Raw genomic sequence first — 16,541 nt, forward strand, 5'->3', positions numbered from 1 at the left:
AAGAACCCACCTCCAAGCTGCTGCGTGAAACTGGAGAGCTTTAGCAGGAGGTGGGGGACCTGCCACAGAGCCAGCTAGGGCTTGAGTTTCTGGAGTGAAGGGCAGAGGGACAGGAGGAGAGGGGAGCTGGGCCTCGGCCTCTGTGTGCTGCCTACATTCATCCACAGCCTGGAATGCAGGAGGTCGGGTGTCCCCAGTGTCTGGATTAGAGTGGCCTCTGGAACTACAGGTAAGAAATGTTCCGTCCAGGCCAGCCCCTCTGCTGCTCAGAGCTGACTTCATGTGCAGTCACTAACGGAAGGCAATGTTCTCAGTTACAGCATGATTTATTGACTAAACAGGCTTCTGCTCTCCACCCACCGCGGGGTCTTGGAAGATGGGTTAGACCCTGGCAGGTATTCTGGACTGGGGCTCTGTGGCCTGCGGAGGTGATCAGTGCCCACTCAGAATAGTGGGGCGGCTCCCAGTGGCTCTGGCCAACCCCATACCTGAGTGTCTGCTCCTGGAGGTGCAGGATGTCCCGGGGGCAGCCCCCACCTCAGCACCTCAAAGACTTGGATAGAAGGTGAACCCTGTTGGGGTAGGTTAGGCTAAGGAATCCCAGCCCACCCAAAGCCGTGCCCTGCCTGAGGCCCCAGAGCTAACAGGTTGAGTGGCGGAGGTGTGGGCATGGTTCCTGCAGTGACTAGGCCGGGTGGTGGAAGAGGTGGCCAGTGCGCAGCCGCCTGCGGAGTTCCTGCCACAGCAGCTGCCTCTCTCGCTGGGCGCCTTTCATGATGCTGCTGTTCTCCAGGGCACGGCGGGACAGGTAGGGCAGCACCTCCATCACGGGACCATAGGGTACATACTTGTACACGGGAAATCCTGCCTGGCCTGCACACACACAGCTATGAACGCCCACGCTCACGATGCCTCCCACCCCCCTGCACACACCCAGGACAACCCAGCTCACCTAGTGGGAAGCTAATTTGGTCGCACATCCCCAGCAGCTGTCCGAAGCTCACCTGGCCATCATCAGGATGCAGGCCTAACTCCTCCATCCTGTGAAGGGGGCCATGCTGGTGAGGACCCACCCCAGGACACAGGCACCCTGATGTAGCTCTGAGCCCCTCTTCACCGACATTCTAGCCTGTCTCCAGTGGGCTGGGGCAGGGATGTGGGCTCTGCTCTACCTATCTAGGTCTTTCCCACAGGGAGAGCCATCCCACCCCACCCACCCACCTCCGACACCCCTTCTCCACCTCCAGTGCCCCCTGTAGTGCTTTGAGCCTTCCCCGCTCTAGTGACTGGCACTTCATTCTCCCCTGCTGGGTGCACAGCTCTCCTTTGGTCTGAATGGAAAGCAGAGATGTACTACGGCTATCACATGCTATCAACATGTTGACTCAAAAAATAAAATCATTTTTAACTTGCCTACTAGAAAATCCAGTTATGACTATGGATTACATTGCATTACATGTACGTGTGCTTAGTGTTCATGCGTGTACATGCATGTGACTAGAGGACCACTTGGGTAATGTTCCTCAGGAGCCATCCATTGATTTTTGAGACAGTCTCATCATCCCAGGGCTCACCACTTTGACTGTTCCTCCTGTGTCTGGCTCCCAGTGCTGAGGTTACAAGTTCTTACCCCACACCCGGCTTTCTTACATGGGCTCTGTGAATCAAGCCACAGTCCTCATGCTCACACGTCAAGCCCTGGGAAGTCACTTGTGCTCGACTGGAAGGTGGGGCAGTTGTCTCCGCAGGATCTGACTGCATATTCCTAGTTTAAATGTCTGCACGGTGATAACTACCTCATCTCATCTCCAGCTTCCTAGCTCCAGGCAGCACATTGAGCACATTCCTGAACTCAGGGCCCCACCTCAGGACATAGGACCCTGGGTCTCCCCGCACCTATTCATGGCAAGGTCTGGGATTTCCATCCCTTCCCCTCACACTGAGTTGGTTCACATCATCTCAGTCCTGACCCTGTCCCAGGCTGGCTGGAGCATGGCAGAGCTCTGCAGGGGACTGCTCTCCCAGGTCTTTCTCCCCAAACCAGGCTCCACTGTCCACATCTTAGGTGGCCGTGGAGTGTGTGCAGAGGCCTGCTGACCTCTCCCTCACCGCTATCTCCGGACAGCTGAGGGGCTTTGTGATGTCAGGCTGTGAGAAGCACCATCCTGAGCAGACTGCATACAAGGCCCCCAGATGACGTTAGAGCTGGCAGGTAGGAGTCTCCCCGACCCACTGCCCAGCCCAGCCTTTCAGCTTCATTGCTCCTTTAGGAAGCCCCACAGGGTGGCCCGGCCCGGGTGTAGGCTAGCCCACTGTGCCGTGGAGCCTGAGCCTGATTCCTGGGCTGACTCAGCAAGACCACTGTACAGGGTCTACCAGATTTTATGCATCCAAATCCAGAAACATGGAGATGGGGAATGGGGGTTATTGGGGCCCTGGTAATTACAGGAAATGTACTAGACTCTCCAAGACTTTACTTATTTCTGTATTTGACTTGTTAGAACTCTACCAAAGTTGCACTCCTTGGGATAAGTATTCAAAGAGAAAAAAAGATTACATTAAATTCCAATGCAGTTTAAAATGCTACAGGAAACTTGGTAAACAGGAAGGCCACACTTGGCAAGGCTTCCCAGGGCCCTGGGACCTACCCCTGGATCTGTCTCTTAGCCATTTTTTTGTCACCTAACAAAATTTATTTTTGAACTTGATAATTGGTGTTTCAAAAACTAGAGTAGGAACCTCGTAGAGGGAAAGGTCAAGAATGACGGACAAGCCTGGTGCCTATCGGCATCTATAGGCTTCATCTGTGTCCGCTCATTCCACACGTTACCACCCCCCAGACACTCGGCACACTCAACAGGTCGCGTGTGTTCCCTCAGCCCGGTACCACCTGCCACCCACAAGCCACCGAGAAGCCCCTAAGTCCAGCTGGCAGAACCCACCTACGGAGTGTGAAGCGTACTGTGTCTTCATTGTGGGAAGCCACCATCACCTCTGCCCTGGGGCTGCGCTTCAGCTCCTCCAGGACGTAGTTCAGGCACCTGGGACAGGGACGGCCCCACCTAAGCTTGGCTCCAGGCCAACCACCCCCTGAACCCCTCGTGGCTCTGCAGGCCATGGTTGCAGCTGTGGCCAGGGCCAGAGCCTCAGAAAGGAGGGCCTCCCTAGGTGGTGATTGTGAAACCTTCCTGCCTGGAAGGAGGGAGGCTCCTAAGGTTCAAGAAGATAAGGACATCTGCATAGGAACTCACTGCTCAGTGTAGGAAACCCAGACGTTAGATTGACAAGCCACTCCCACAGATAGAAAAGCATAAAAGCGGTAAGGTAAGCAACTGCTGGGGCAGAGACTCCGTGGAACTGCCTGCAGGGCGGTTAGGGAGCTCCAGGGATGCAGCTTCTATTGAACTGTCCCCTCTGCTGGGGTGAGCTTTTCACTGATGCCACTGCGTGAGTCGCCCCCATCATGTAACGCCCATATATTCCATCGGTTAACTACACTAGATTTGGATGGTACCAATCCGTCCTGGGTGTTCTATCGGGAATCATTAGTTCACATCTCCGCAGCAGTAGTGCTCTGAAAAGGAAGGACTGATAGGATCCTACCAGGGCTGAACTGTGGCTTGGCTTCTGGGCAGGGCCCTATAGCACACTCGTGGAGGCCTCAGGTAGGGTGGGTATCCCTGAGCACCAGACACGTGCTCTCTGACCAGAGGTCAGTTTCTAGGAACATCCCCCAGCTGTGCCCTATGACTGCACGTGCTTACAGCAGGAGGGCAGGATGGTCAATGAGTCCAGTACGATACCCAGAAAAGGCCATGGGCCTGAACATAGCCTTGGGTGTCCTGTCCTGGCGTCTGTGCTGAAATAGGAGATGGAGTCATTAAGAGGCAAGGGGCAGAGGGCAGCGTGTGCAGCGTAAACATTGGCATGTGGCCCTGCCTGGATGTGCAGCAGACTCTTGAAATGGAACAGGAAGGAGCTGGAACCCAAGGTTTGCAATAAGCAAGCAGAGCCTGGGGGAGGGGCTTCACGTGAAGCTGGACTGCATGCACCGGCAGTATAGGTTATGTGGGTAAGCGGTCACGTGCTGTTTGAGTTCCTTGAGACGCTGGCCCTAGAAGTGGGGTTGCCCCCACACTCCAGATCACAGCGTATTCTGTCTGAAGTCCACACTCACCCACACCCATTACGTCAGGCTAGCCCCTTGGTTCTGTCACCATGAGAGCGACGAGCAGTGGGGACATCTTTAACAGCTAGATGTCAAAAATCCAAAAGTTGACATTGTTTATCTCACAAAATGTTTCCAGTAGGAAAGGCAAAAAGCTGGTCCTGCGGAGCAGACAGCTGTCCCGGACTCCCCATCAGGAGCTCCGGCATGACTGTCTGTCTGGGTGGGGCTACCCCGACACTCCAGCTGTCTGCTTGACCTTATGGGCCCATGACTCGGTAATGTTCACTATCTGCTGCTTCTCTCCGTTAATCCTTTTACTTTTGCTTGCTGTACACTTAATAAACCCATCCAGAACTGAAGGCACAGCTAGCCTAGATCATTCTTCATAACGTCCAGAACAACTGCACAAGAGACCCCAGTCAGAACCGGCAGAAAGAACGGGTGTGCCACCGCCCCTGACTGCCATGCTGAGCTGAAAAGCTGACAGGTGGAGCCTGCCACGTGGGGCAAGCCAGGCACCTAGGATGGATCTCTTTCTCCTTACCCCCTCCCCTCTCTCATTCAAGCATGACTTTGAACTACTGATCTTCCTGCCTCCTCCTCCTCCTCCCAAGTGCTGGGATTAAAGGTGTCCACAATCAATCAGGCCTGGTTTATGTGGTGCTGGGGTTCAAACCCAGGGCTTCAGGCATGTTAGGCAAGCACCCTGCTACATGAGCTGTATCAGTTGTTTCAAGTGTCAGCAGAAGCCAACTGGAGGCACAGAGGCCAGTACTTACTTATCCATATTCAAAAGAGGAAAAATCTGATGTTCTGGAAAAATGGTTACAGTAGCAGAAATAGCACCTTTGCCCTCCGGAAACTGGCTCTGCCTGAATGGGACCATCACACTCGGGGCCAAGGTTCTCTTGCATCGTTCCAAGAAGGCACAGAAGGCCCTCTCACCTGTGGTACATGGCATTGGTGGCCTCATATGTAGGGTTGACGGGGTCCTCATAGCCGATCTCCACAGCCCTGGCACGCTCTTGGGCCATGTATGCACCGCGTACCAGCTTGGCCCCAAAACACCAGCCCTCACGGCGAGCCAGTTCCATATCCATGGTCACATTGTCATAGGCATCCTGCAAGGCCAAGCTCAAAAGTCACAGGGAGCCCCACTCAGCACTGGGACTGCCTGCTTCATGTGTGACTCAGCTTAAAGCGCCCAGGCCAGCCAGGGGTTACCTGAGGGACGCACCCCTCAAAGCATCTGGGAGACAGATGTGGATGAAGCTGGGCCTCCAACCTCCAACCCCAAGGAAAGGTGATGGACAGTGGGGCCATCTAAGCCTCCTCTGTGTAGCCTGAGATGGCTCTTGTGGGTGCCAACCCAGATGCCTGGAGTTACCGTGTATTTCAGAGTCACCTTGGCCAGTTAGGAGCAAATTGCCACCTGTCTGGGACTGCCCCCACATACACTATGTCCTCTTGGTGCCCAGCAACTTAGGAACCTCAGGCTGCCAGGCTCGACTTGGGGTTTTTCTGGGCTCCCAGATCTACTTCAGCCCTGTCAATCTTCCAGGGGAGTCTGGTGATTTTTTCAGATTCTTAAGAGGATCCTGTGCTAATAATGGCAGTCAGCTATGAGTCTTCCAAGGAGCCCAGGAACATCCTTGTCCTCTGTCCTCATGCACTTTTGTTTGCATTTTGTGTTAGTACTGTGGGAAGGTGGTCTGCAGGGCACTGTCATGCACATGTGGAAATCAAGGGAAACTTAGAAACTGGCTCTCTCCATTCACCATGGATCTAGGGTTCAAACTCAGGCTGGCAGGCTTGCATAGCAAACGTTTTCATTGAGTCATCTTGCCAGACCACACGTACACTCTTGACTGGGTCCTGGACAGGGTCCCAGGTAGTCTTGTTTCCTCCTTTGCAACTGGCACCAACCCAACCTCTCCTGCAAGCCTGGGTGTGGCCACTGGGCAGGGCCTGTTTCCTACACAGCTGAACTCAGTCTAGGGTTAGCAGCCTGCGCATTCCTTTACCTCTGCTGCTCTGGCCTCTGCACAAAGCAGGGCCAATCAGATACTGCATGGCGCCATAGAAAGGCAGATCCCTGCGAGGTGGTGGGTCGCACCACCTGAGAGGGTCTCAGCACCGCAGTCAGACACTGGAAACAGGCAGGGAGCTAGGAGGCAGGAGGCGAATGGCTGTACCTTGAGGTAGCACTGGAATGTGTTGAAGATGAGCGGCTTATCCACATTGAACCTGCGCTGCATCTCCAGGGTCAGGCGGCTGATGGCCGGCTGGAAGTAGCTCTGCTCAGCATCTATCATTAGCCGCACGCCTGAATCTCTGGCTTTCTGAGAGGCACATAGGGAGGAAGAATCTATGGTTGAAGGTTGGTGATGCCTTCCCTCTGCTCGGGTGCTGGGGCCCCTAATGCTCTGTATCCCCCACCACTACCACACACACACACTGGTAGGGCTGCTCACACCTTGGCCAGCACATCCATCGTCCCCATCCTCCCCTACGCTCCCTCCCATACACACACAGGGAATTGATCACACCTTGGCCAGCACATCCATCCTCCCCACCACCACACACACACACACACACACACACACACACACAGCTGCTCACACCTTGGCCAGCACATCCATCCTCCCCACCACACAGACAGCTGCTCACACCTTGGCCAGCACGTCCATCCTCCCCACCACACACACAGCTGCTCACACCTTGGCCAGCACGTCCATCCTACACACACACACACACACACACACACACACACACACACACAGCTGCTCACACCTTGGCCAGCACGTCCATCCTCTGCAGCATCCTCTTCATCTGCTGCTCCTCCTCCTCGGTGAAACGTGACAGCAGAGGCTCTAGCTGGCCTGTCTGAGAGTTACAGCAGAAGTCAGGCCACTGTGGGCCACAATGCTCCACCTGAGGCGAGTCACATTGGAGCAATGCTGTCTTCTGCCCACCCTCCTGCCCTGTCGGGGACCAGAGTACCTCTCAGTACCTTGCCTTAAACCAGTTAGATACAATGACAAAATGGCCCAAACTGAGAGCCAGCCCACTCACTGTCCTATGTGAGGAAAGCTGTGCCTGTGTAAGCCGCACCAGGCCTAGACCTGTATCCCCAGGAGTTTATTTCTATGGCTCCCTTCAATCCTGAGATCAGTAGGGAACCATGCAAAAAAAAGGCAGAGGAAGAGAACCTTGACCCCAGTCAACCAGAAGGCTCCATGGGGATAGAAAAGTCTCGAGAGGAGGAGCCATTGGCTATGGGTTACTACTAACTTGCCGCCTGGGACCAAAATGTGGCTTTCAAGGAGCCGAACAGGTCATTGGTGGACTGGTGAGAACTGGCAGGATGCACCAGAAACTCTAGGTCTGCCCCTCCTCCTGCAGCCCCAGCCCAGGATGCTCCTGCAATGCTAATAAGCCATCCGTTCACTGATCCCAGCAGCACACTGAGCACAAACAGCATGTGCCAAAGTCTGTCGGTGACCTTGGAGCGGAGACGTCATGAACACGCTGCACCCTGAGGTTCCAGGACAGTGGCTCAAAGTTTGGGGTTGACCCTCAGTCTCAGGGGCTGGGAACACAACAGAAGAAACAACCGCAGGTCCCTTGGCTGCTACTGCCGTTCCTCCTTCAGAACCCAGAGCAGGGGTATTCCACACAACACTTTCCCCCTGAATTCAGGCCACACTAGCAACTTACTTTGCCAAGCTGAACTTGGCGTGACTTCTAAGGCCAGGTTGCAAAAGTCAATGCAGCTTCTGCCTGGCCTTCATCTCAGGGGACACTCACTCTGGGAACCCAGCCACCATGTTTGGAAGAAAGCCCAGGTGGCGGTCAGCACCACCTTCCACACGTGTGCAGGGTACCTCCATGACCTGTCCCTGCCTGCCACCCTCTGAGTACAAGTGACTAGGAGACCCCAGATGAGAGCTACCCAGCTGGACCCTGTTCAGCCCTAAAGACTTGTGGTGACCCAACACACAAGACTAGGTGGGCTGGGGAAGACCTTCTCAAGACATCCATCCTCTCCTTGTGTGTAGAGGTCCACTGAGCACTGTGGACCCTGGGTTTGTCTTTGTGGTAGGGTGAGAAAGAATGGCACCTCAATCACAGTGAGTCCCCTGGGTGGGCAGACACATGGAACTGGGGGATACCTGCACATTGGGGACCACCAGGTGCCTGGAGAGCTGGGTCCTGCTGTCAATGAGGCTGTTCCAGTTCAGCAAGTCCACAGTGCTGAGGGATGAGGTACATCAGCAGAGCAAGCAGCCAGAAATTCTGGGTCCAACCACCTGGCTATACTCCCAAGTACTAGGGTTGTTTGGGGGTCTGACACACACCAGCCCATTCCTCAAATGACTACTTCCAAACTCAGCCTTCACAAAGCCCACCCCAGTGTTTGATTTTAAAGACTAAATACTTCTCTCGATTTAAAAAAAAATTAAAACCAAATCATGACCATTTTTCCAATGTGTCAGTATCAGTAAAAACACAAAGTATACAGAGAATTCCACAGCCAGGTCAGGCTTAAGAGCCAACAGTGTAAGGCTAGGCAGGATGCAGATGTCACTTCAGGGGGCTGGAGATGCCAATGGGCAGGGCTAGCCAAGGGCACCTGAGAGCCAGTAGCTCTACCTCAAGCCAGCATTCTGACTTGACTTGGGACTCCTGGTGACATTAGTCCCAGCCTCTGTCCCTAGGGATGGGACATGAGGTGCTGACTTCACCCGCCAGTGTGGCTCTTAGGAAGATGCTCTGGGACCAGGGTTGTTTTCTAAGAGCCTTGTGCCCATGCTGCCTGTCCCCCAGGACTCCCAGCTCACTATCAGTTCCTGTCAGTAGGACCCCTGACACTGTCATTCCCATGGCTCATCCTTTCCTGGAAGGTGACCAGGAATAGAAGCCACTGGGGCTCGGCTGAGACCATGACTGTACCGGGGTGGATGTCAGCTCTTACCCAGACACTCCCAGCGTCTCTGGTGTGAACCACCCCTTGATCTCAGCCCTGGACGCGATGCCCATCTTTGCGATGCTTTCCTTGAGAATGGAGAAGGCAGAGTCAGTTGGCGTCTCTCGCAGTCCATTAACACCCATCCCCACCACGACTCTGAGAGTGTCACATCATCTCTGATAACAGGACTCATTTCAGGGTCATTTCTGTTCCTGGTGGCTGTGGTACCTTTTCCATCTTTGCCGTTTCCCACATCAGCTATCTGCTGAGCCAACTCCCTACCCCCATAGCCATATACTTTGTCGACAGTGGAGCCGTCCAGAGTTCCTACCACAGCACTGTTCCCCCATTTTCCCCGCTACTGCCCCGGCTACACCTCCAAACATCTCCAAGACCCCACCTTAGACCACTGCACAGTTCCAGGGGAAGGGGAAGGGCTGCTCACCTGGAGCACCACCACCTCCAGCTTCGTGTCTACAGCAGCACGCCCAGACTGTCCCTGTTCTGCAGCCACTTGATGAAAGAACCGTCTCCACCTGGTCAGCACATCTGAGAACTGCAGCTGCCAGTGCAGGTGTGAGCCCCATTGCAGCAAGTGCCCAGCTCCTCCATCCAGTCCTGGGGCCACCTCTGTGGCCCCAGATCGCAGCTACCAATCTGAGCCTCTCCGTGCACCTAGCAGCCCCAGGTCTCAAAGCCTCTGCAGATCCAATGTGCCACCACTTACCAGAAACTGCGGTCTTCCCAGTGCAGTGAGCTTAATGGCCGAGAAACCACCGTCACTGGCTCCACCTGTCAGAAGCAAAGGAAGAACCCTGAGTGTCTCCAGGGAGACGGATGACTGAGTCAGAGGGACCAAGTACACCTTGCAGTTCCCTGGCCTTTAAAACCAGCCCTGTAGCCAGCTCCCACCCATAGTGAGACCCAGTCCCCCAAATGCCCTTGCCCATGGCTGCTCCAAGGACAGTGCTACAGAGGTGGAGAGGGCTGATGAAACAAAACAGCCTTGGAACTGCAAGAAGACACCAGGCAAAGAAGCCCAAGGGATCTGTACTGCCGGCGACCTCCTTGGCTGTTTCTTCCTTACCCTTCAGTACTGTAGGCCATCCATGTATGGGCCACAGAGCACAGAAATGCCAAGTGGAACAGGGACTGCACAGAACCCCAGGGAGAACAGTCAGAGGACAAGTGGATGCCTCTCACCAAAATGCCAAGACGCCAGAGTGCCATGATCACACAGGCCACCCTGCCGTGAGGTAACTGCTTACCAGTGTTACACCCTGTGGAGTGCGATGCATTTAAAGGTGTGGGGCCCCGCTACCACACGAGCAGGACCCCTGGGGCCCGAGGGCTCGATGGCCCCATGACTTCACTGGCCTTCCCATCCCCAATCCTCTTACAAGGAGGAGCTGCAGTCACAGAGGCTGGGTCATCAGCTCCCAGATCTGACCCTCAACCTGAGGGGTGCGGATTCCAGAACTCAGTGTCAGGACACCATATGCAGGTGCAGGCCCAGGGGCAGGAACGTGCACAGGAACATGGGCTTGTCAGGGGGTCCCCCAGGAGCTGTCAGGACCCTTCACTGCAGCCCTGACCTCCTCCACAAGGCTCTGCCGAGCAGCTAGCGAAGCAGGGACCCCACCTGAGGCCTCGATGGTTTGCAGTAAACGCTCCATGTAGTTGTCACACTTGGCTTCGTTGGCATAGAAGTAGGTGCGGGCACAGATGACCCCATCTCTGTGGTCTCCAAAGGCAGGGTGGACCTGATATTGTTTCTCCCTCTTATTTGTGCCTGGGAAGGTAGAGACATGGCCTTTTTAGAGATGCTATCCTGGTTCAGAACTTCCTCTTCAATGTCCTGCCCATCCCAGCATAGGCCAACATCCCAGCGCTGCAACCCTCCAGACGGGCTCCAAACAGGCCTTGCTGAGCAGCCTGAAGCTGCCCTCCTGACAGCCCGAATGCCTTTGCCACTTGGGTCCCCCGGCTAAACCTCGTGATGCAGCAGATCAGGCCAGGAAAGTAGAGCCTCCATGGCAAAGGCTTGGACGGTGGCCTGCTGAAGGCCAAGGTGACTGAGCCTTCCTAGAACTGTTAAAAATACCAGGAGCCTGTATCTCACTAGGAGCCCTCAGGTGGGTCGGGTACAGAGCCAGGACCATAGCTCTGTCCACAGGATGCAGTCTCTGGCTTTGACTCCTGCCCAAAGGCTGGCCCAAGCCGGAAGCCCAGGTGCCTCCTGGGCCACCAGACTGTGCGCTGGCGTGAGGAGAGTACCCGTTCCTAAACTCACCACTGCTGTCTCTCTCTGCTTCAGAAGTACATGACCTGCAGGACAGAGGAGGAGGCAAAGGTCAGGTCACCAGGAGGCAGCTGAGCCTTGGACTAGACCATGAACCTGATGGAAGACTGACTCAAGTAAACAGACCAACTTGAGTTAACCCAGCCCTTCCTCAGGCCTGGCATGACCACCTGGGCCAGAGAGAGGATGCCCAGGCTGCCTGTGGGTAGAGCCTTCCTTACTGATGAGGCCAGGCAAGGAGAGGAACAGGGGCCACCCTGTACAAGGGCTCCTCCGTTCCAGCAACAATGCCCCTTGCTCTGGCCTGCACCCCTAACATCTATGGTCTCCAGATAGAGTCCCACACACCCCAGCTACTCTCACCCTATGGCCCCAGTCTCTACTAAGACGCTTAGGCTTATTTTCCAAATAGCGACCAGAAATTTTCTTAGAAGATGTAAATGAGACCTTAATATCACGTCATTGGAAACCTCCCCAGTCCCCATCACACTCAGGGACATCAAGTCCTCCACAGGGCAGGGTGCCGAGGCACATCACAGGGCAGAACACTGCTTCATCAAGGAACCTCACTACTCGAGCAAATCTGGGCCACCAAGCAACGTGCCAAGAAGTCTTGTCCTGGGCCCTCCTCTCAAGTCCCAGGACCCTTATTCAGATGTTTTGAGCCAGAAACTATGGGGGGGGGGGAGGCCGTGTCCTTGGGTGTCTGGGGCTCCCCACAAGCCCCTCAGCCCACAAGGCCACAGCCCAGGGGACAGAAGCTAGGCAGACAGCTACTGCTCCATCTACCCCATGCTGACAAGATGTAACAAGAAAGAGGGTGAAATGCCATTTGTAACAGTGTTCTGAGTCTGTAATGAGGAGGCAGACAGTCCCCATGCGTCACCTTCCCTCAGAGACAGACAGCCAAGGTCCCTGGAGGATATGGGTTCCCTAAGAGCAGTGTAGGTCAACCAGACAAAAGTCCCAGGGCTATCAGTGCAGGGAGGCAGGCGCAGGGATTCCCGAGCAGAATCGCTGTCAAGGAAGGAGAGTTGGCTGCTCAATGACCCCTGATGGGAGGTTGGTTAAACAGCCCCACAGCCCAGAGTTTAGATGGTCTGGTCTCCACGCTTCCTGTGCCTTTTTCCATTCGCTAGGGACAGGCCTCATCTCTGGGTCTGTAGGGCTGCTCACTTCTGGTCAGGTGCAACCAGTGGGCCCTGTGAGCTCTTTGCCCTGCTGGGAGGCAGCATGTGGAGATTGCCAGCCTCCCTGTTACAGACTCAGAACACTGTCAGAGTGGCATTTCACCCTCTTGTTAGTACTTTGAAGGCACAGACACCAGCAGCAGAGCTGGACCCACATCCCCACCACTTGTTGGCACTGGAGGGTGGGCACTGTTAGGTCAGGAAAGGTCTATTTCTGATGTCCCGGAGCCCAAGCAAAGCTCCCGGAGACAAGCAGCCATGACAAGCTGAGCAGCCAATGGACATGCACAGACAGGCAGGGAGGGCGGGCCTGCCACCCAATCTCACAACAAGGCCGCTTGGGTGAGAGCACTCAGTGCTCACTCTATCTAGGCTGAGGCCGTGGAATCCATTTAGTTATTCACCAGCAGCCTTAGTAAAGGCCTGCAGCCAAATCCTGAGGTTCACAGGGGATGCAGGGGCTGGGTCACCCCGCCTTCAGAATGGCCAATCACTAAGCCGGGGCTGGGCTCCCAGGCTGAGGCCAGGCTTGGACATTCTGTTCTCTGGGCCAGCAGCCTCACATGACTGCCTTTCGCCAGCCCCTCCTGCTAGCCACCTGGGGAGGAGCAGGGTAGAGTCAAAGGCCTGACAAGGCCCATCCTGAGCTTCACACGTGTGGAACCCCTGCAGCCAGAGACCTAGGACCCAAAACCCAAGCAAGGGCCCGTTAGGGAGGGTACAGGCCTCCAGAGAGTCAGCTGCCACCCCGGGGGCAGAATAAGGCCACTCTGTCCTGCTGCCAAGGGGGCAGTCTGTGAGCTGTGCTTTCTACTCATGGCCTGGGGAAAGTCCCTGAGGCAAGTTGGTGCCAGCAGGATACTCCAAGCTGCCTGTCACACCACACTGCTTCCTGCTACAGTTCTACTGACCATGAGTGTCTGGCTAGGCCCAGTCTGCAAAGCTCTACACCCTGCAGGCACAGCCATCTGCAGATTAGGAAACTATTTGAGGACTAGTTGGAACCTGCAGGTCCAGTCAGTGAGTCGGGAATCCTTGGAAAGAGAGATTGTAGACTGTAGCAGAGCAGGAAGCCGGGCACCACCAAATGTTTCTGTGAATGGCTAAGTCTCAGCCTTAGAGGCCACACACTTACACCACTCTGCCCTTGCAAGTTGCAAAGGCAATCTGAATTTTAACTAGTTTTGTATCACAAAATATAGTTCTTGTCCTGATAGTTTCAACCACTCAAAATGTAAAACTATAGCCTCAGTACTATGTGATGAGCTGGACATGCCAAGGGCCAGTTTGCAGATCTATCGCTCAGCCCTCTTCTGGTACAGGCTCACAAAAGCACAGCACTCTGGTCTGCAAGAAAGAAGAACTCTAGCTAGGCACAGCCCATGAGGGCTGCTGGCAATCAGACCAAAGGCTCTCCAAGTCTTGGCCACCACCTAGCTGAGGCCCCCACAGCCTGGTGCACCTCAGGGTTACAGCTGGGCCTTATAACACCAGAAAGACAGGCCTTACTCCATCTCCTTGCGCTCTGCCTCCTCAGGGCTCAGGTCTTCCTCCAATCCATAGTCCAGTATGGAGCCAACACCGAAGGCTTTGTTGTGCTGGATCAGAGGCCTGATAGACTCCTGGTCCTCGCCAGCCACAAAATGGCCATAGACGGTTATCTTCATTAGTCTGTCGAACATCCTCTGCCCCAGAAGCTTCCTGGCAACATGGAACAACTGAAAGGCAAAGGGAAGCAGCTGTCTGGCCATCTGTCCGGCCATCCTGGCAAGACCACTGCTGACTCCTCCCATTTCACCCCAGTGCCACACTGTGCATGGTTTTGTTGTTTGTTTGTTTGTTTGTTTTGTTTTTCGAGACAGAGTTTCTCCATGTAGTTTTGGTGCCTGTCCTGGATCTCGCGCTGTAGACCAGGCTGGCCCCCAACTCACTGAAATCCGCCTCGCTCTGCCTCCCGAGTGCTGGAATTAAAGGCGTGCGCCACCTCCGCCTGGCCTGTCCGTGTTTTATAGAGACCACTTGACGCAGTCCTGATCCAGGGCAGCATGGGAGAGGCTGTGCTACTTCTCAAGCTGCTGGCTCTATGAAACTCTGAGCACACTGTTCCCCTAAGGACTCTGCCCCAAGGGGGCTGGCTCATGGAGCACCCCAGGACACCAGGGTTGCCTGATCACCCCTTGGTGGGGAACAGTGGATCCAGCCAATCTCCGAGGGACAGCAGTTGGCATTTCTGCGACATTTAGTGGTCTTGGGGGCGGTACAGTGGTAACTCTCTAGAATGATCTCTCTCACGATGAATGATTTGTTCTCTCATTCTAACCCACCAGAACAGGGCTTGGTGTGAGGCCCTCCAACAGCTGCTGAGCAGTGGCTACACACAAAATTCAAATGTCTGGAGAGAGGTCTGTCTGTCTACAGGACACCATGAAATGGGAGTCCACTCCACAGTCTCATCCAGCGCTGACCAGCTATGCTGACAGATGTGCCCCCACTAAGATAGCTGCATGCAACCAGCCACTTTTTCTCTGTCACATCTCACTCCATCTCACATTACTGTAAGCATTCCTTAAGCCTGAGGGGAAAGGGGGAAGGAAGCAGACAAGAGAGATGCCCAAGGGGAAGAAGCAACAAGGTCACTCCTCACATAGCTAAGGCAGAGACAGTATTGTGGACAGGGATGAGGGGTATTTGCTAACCTAGAGTCAGGAAAGAGGGTGCTCCACAAGGCAAGAAGGTGAAGTGGGGAGCACGAGGAAGAGTTCTGGCAGTAAGGAGTGGTGACAAGCAGGCCCCAGGTGCTCAGAAGCAACCCCACACATACACACTGTAGAAGCCCGTGTTTACTCCTGCCCACCCAACTCAGCTCCAAGAAAGGAAACGCCTGGGGTTCCCCAAGCCCCATGGACAATGAACCCCTTTCTATGTGGGGAGCTCACTCTTAGTCTAAACATTCACAAGTCAAACACCTTCCCTATCAGGCCCTGCCACTCTATGATGGGTACCACGGAGACGCCGCTAGACAGCACCTCATGCAGTTCTGTTCAGGACCTGGGATGACTTCTGCATTGTTCGTTTATCAAGAGTTATAATCTCTAATTTAAAAAAAAAAATCCTGACACACTTTCCATGGGAGGCGGTAGATGAGGGAATGGCCACCTATGACAATCACATGCTTTCTCACCCTGGTCACCGAGAATGGTGGATACACACACACACACACACACACACACACACACACACACACACACACACACTAAACATTAAAGCAAGAAAATGGACAGCACCGGAGGAAGCACACCCAAGTGTGTCCTTGGGCTCCCATACATGCACATGCGCTCATACACACAAAGGAAAGTCTCAAACGATGTCCAGGAAATGACGACAGTAAAACCAACTCCCTCCTCTGGCCCCAGAGAACCACTGCAGTTTACACCCAATCTCTTCAGCTTAGGCTCACAGTCAAAAAGTGATAGCCTGCCAGGTGTGGCGGCACACGCCTTTAATCCCAGCACTCGGGAGGCAGAGGCAGGTGGATCTCTGTGAGTTCGAGGCCAGCCTGGTCTACAGAGCGAGTTCCAAGACAGACAGGGCTACACAGAGAAACCCTGTCTTGATGACAAATAGGCTGCTTCATGGTCCCCAACAAGGCTCCAAACCCAGGCAGCATTCCAATCTCAGTTCCTTAGTCCACGGCTCCTCGTTTGGAACAAGTCTGGTTGCCCACTACCTCAGCTAGAGCTCACAGCTGCAAGGCCTGGGTCGACGGTCCTCAGTCTGGCCGTCAGTCTAGGATCTGGAAAGCAGATCTTCGGGGCAGGACCTGGCTTTGAACACCATTTCCTTCAACACTAGTGTGACAGCAGCACAGATCTCCCAGAGAGGCTCCCAGGGTACAGGATAGACAGG

At 54.6% G+C, this 16,541-nt stretch overlaps 1 protein-coding gene across 1 annotated transcript; it reads right to left on the reverse strand.

Moving 5' to 3' along the window:
• Positions 1 to 307: 307 nt before the first annotated feature.
• Positions 308 to 14,427, reverse strand: LOC131901865 (proline dehydrogenase 1, mitochondrial-like). The gene is made up of 13 exons (XM_059252926.1): positions 14,145 to 14,427; positions 11,437 to 11,471; positions 10,786 to 10,935; positions 9,871 to 9,935; positions 9,589 to 9,705; positions 9,150 to 9,229; positions 8,347 to 8,428; positions 6,965 to 7,057; positions 6,367 to 6,513; positions 5,117 to 5,292; positions 2,943 to 3,041; positions 953 to 1,041; positions 308 to 873 (listed from the first exon to the last, which is right to left on the reverse strand). The coding sequence occupies exons 1-13, from the start codon at positions 14,396 to 14,398 to the stop codon at positions 686 to 688; spliced, it is 1,575 nt and encodes a 524-aa protein (XP_059108909.1). The 5' UTR covers positions 14,399 to 14,427; the 3' UTR covers positions 308 to 685.
• Positions 14,428 to 16,541: the final 2,114 nt, after the last annotated feature.

This window comes from Peromyscus eremicus, unplaced genomic scaffold (genome assembly GCF_949786415.1).
Source record: "Peromyscus eremicus unplaced genomic scaffold, PerEre_H2_v1 PerEre#2#unplaced_541, whole genome shotgun sequence".
Taxonomy (NCBI): Eukaryota; Metazoa; Chordata; class Mammalia; order Rodentia; family Cricetidae; genus Peromyscus; species Peromyscus eremicus.

What these genes read in the sequence shown, in the direction of transcription:
- LOC131901865 (XM_059252926.1), bottom strand. Translation starts at nt 14,398, where the DNA reads ATGGCCGGACAGATGGCCAGACAGCTGCTTCCCTTTGCCTTTCAGTTG. An exon ending in TGGAGGTGGTGGTGCTCCAG is followed by an intron (nt 9,230 to 9,588) that starts GTGAGCAGCCCT and finishes TCCATTCTCAAG; the next exon opens with GAAAGCATCGCAAAGATGGG. An exon ending in GGATGGACGTGCTGGCCAAG is followed by an intron (nt 6,514 to 6,964) that starts GTGTGAGCAGCT and finishes TGTGCCTCTCAG; the next exon opens with AAAGCCAGAGATTCAGGCGT.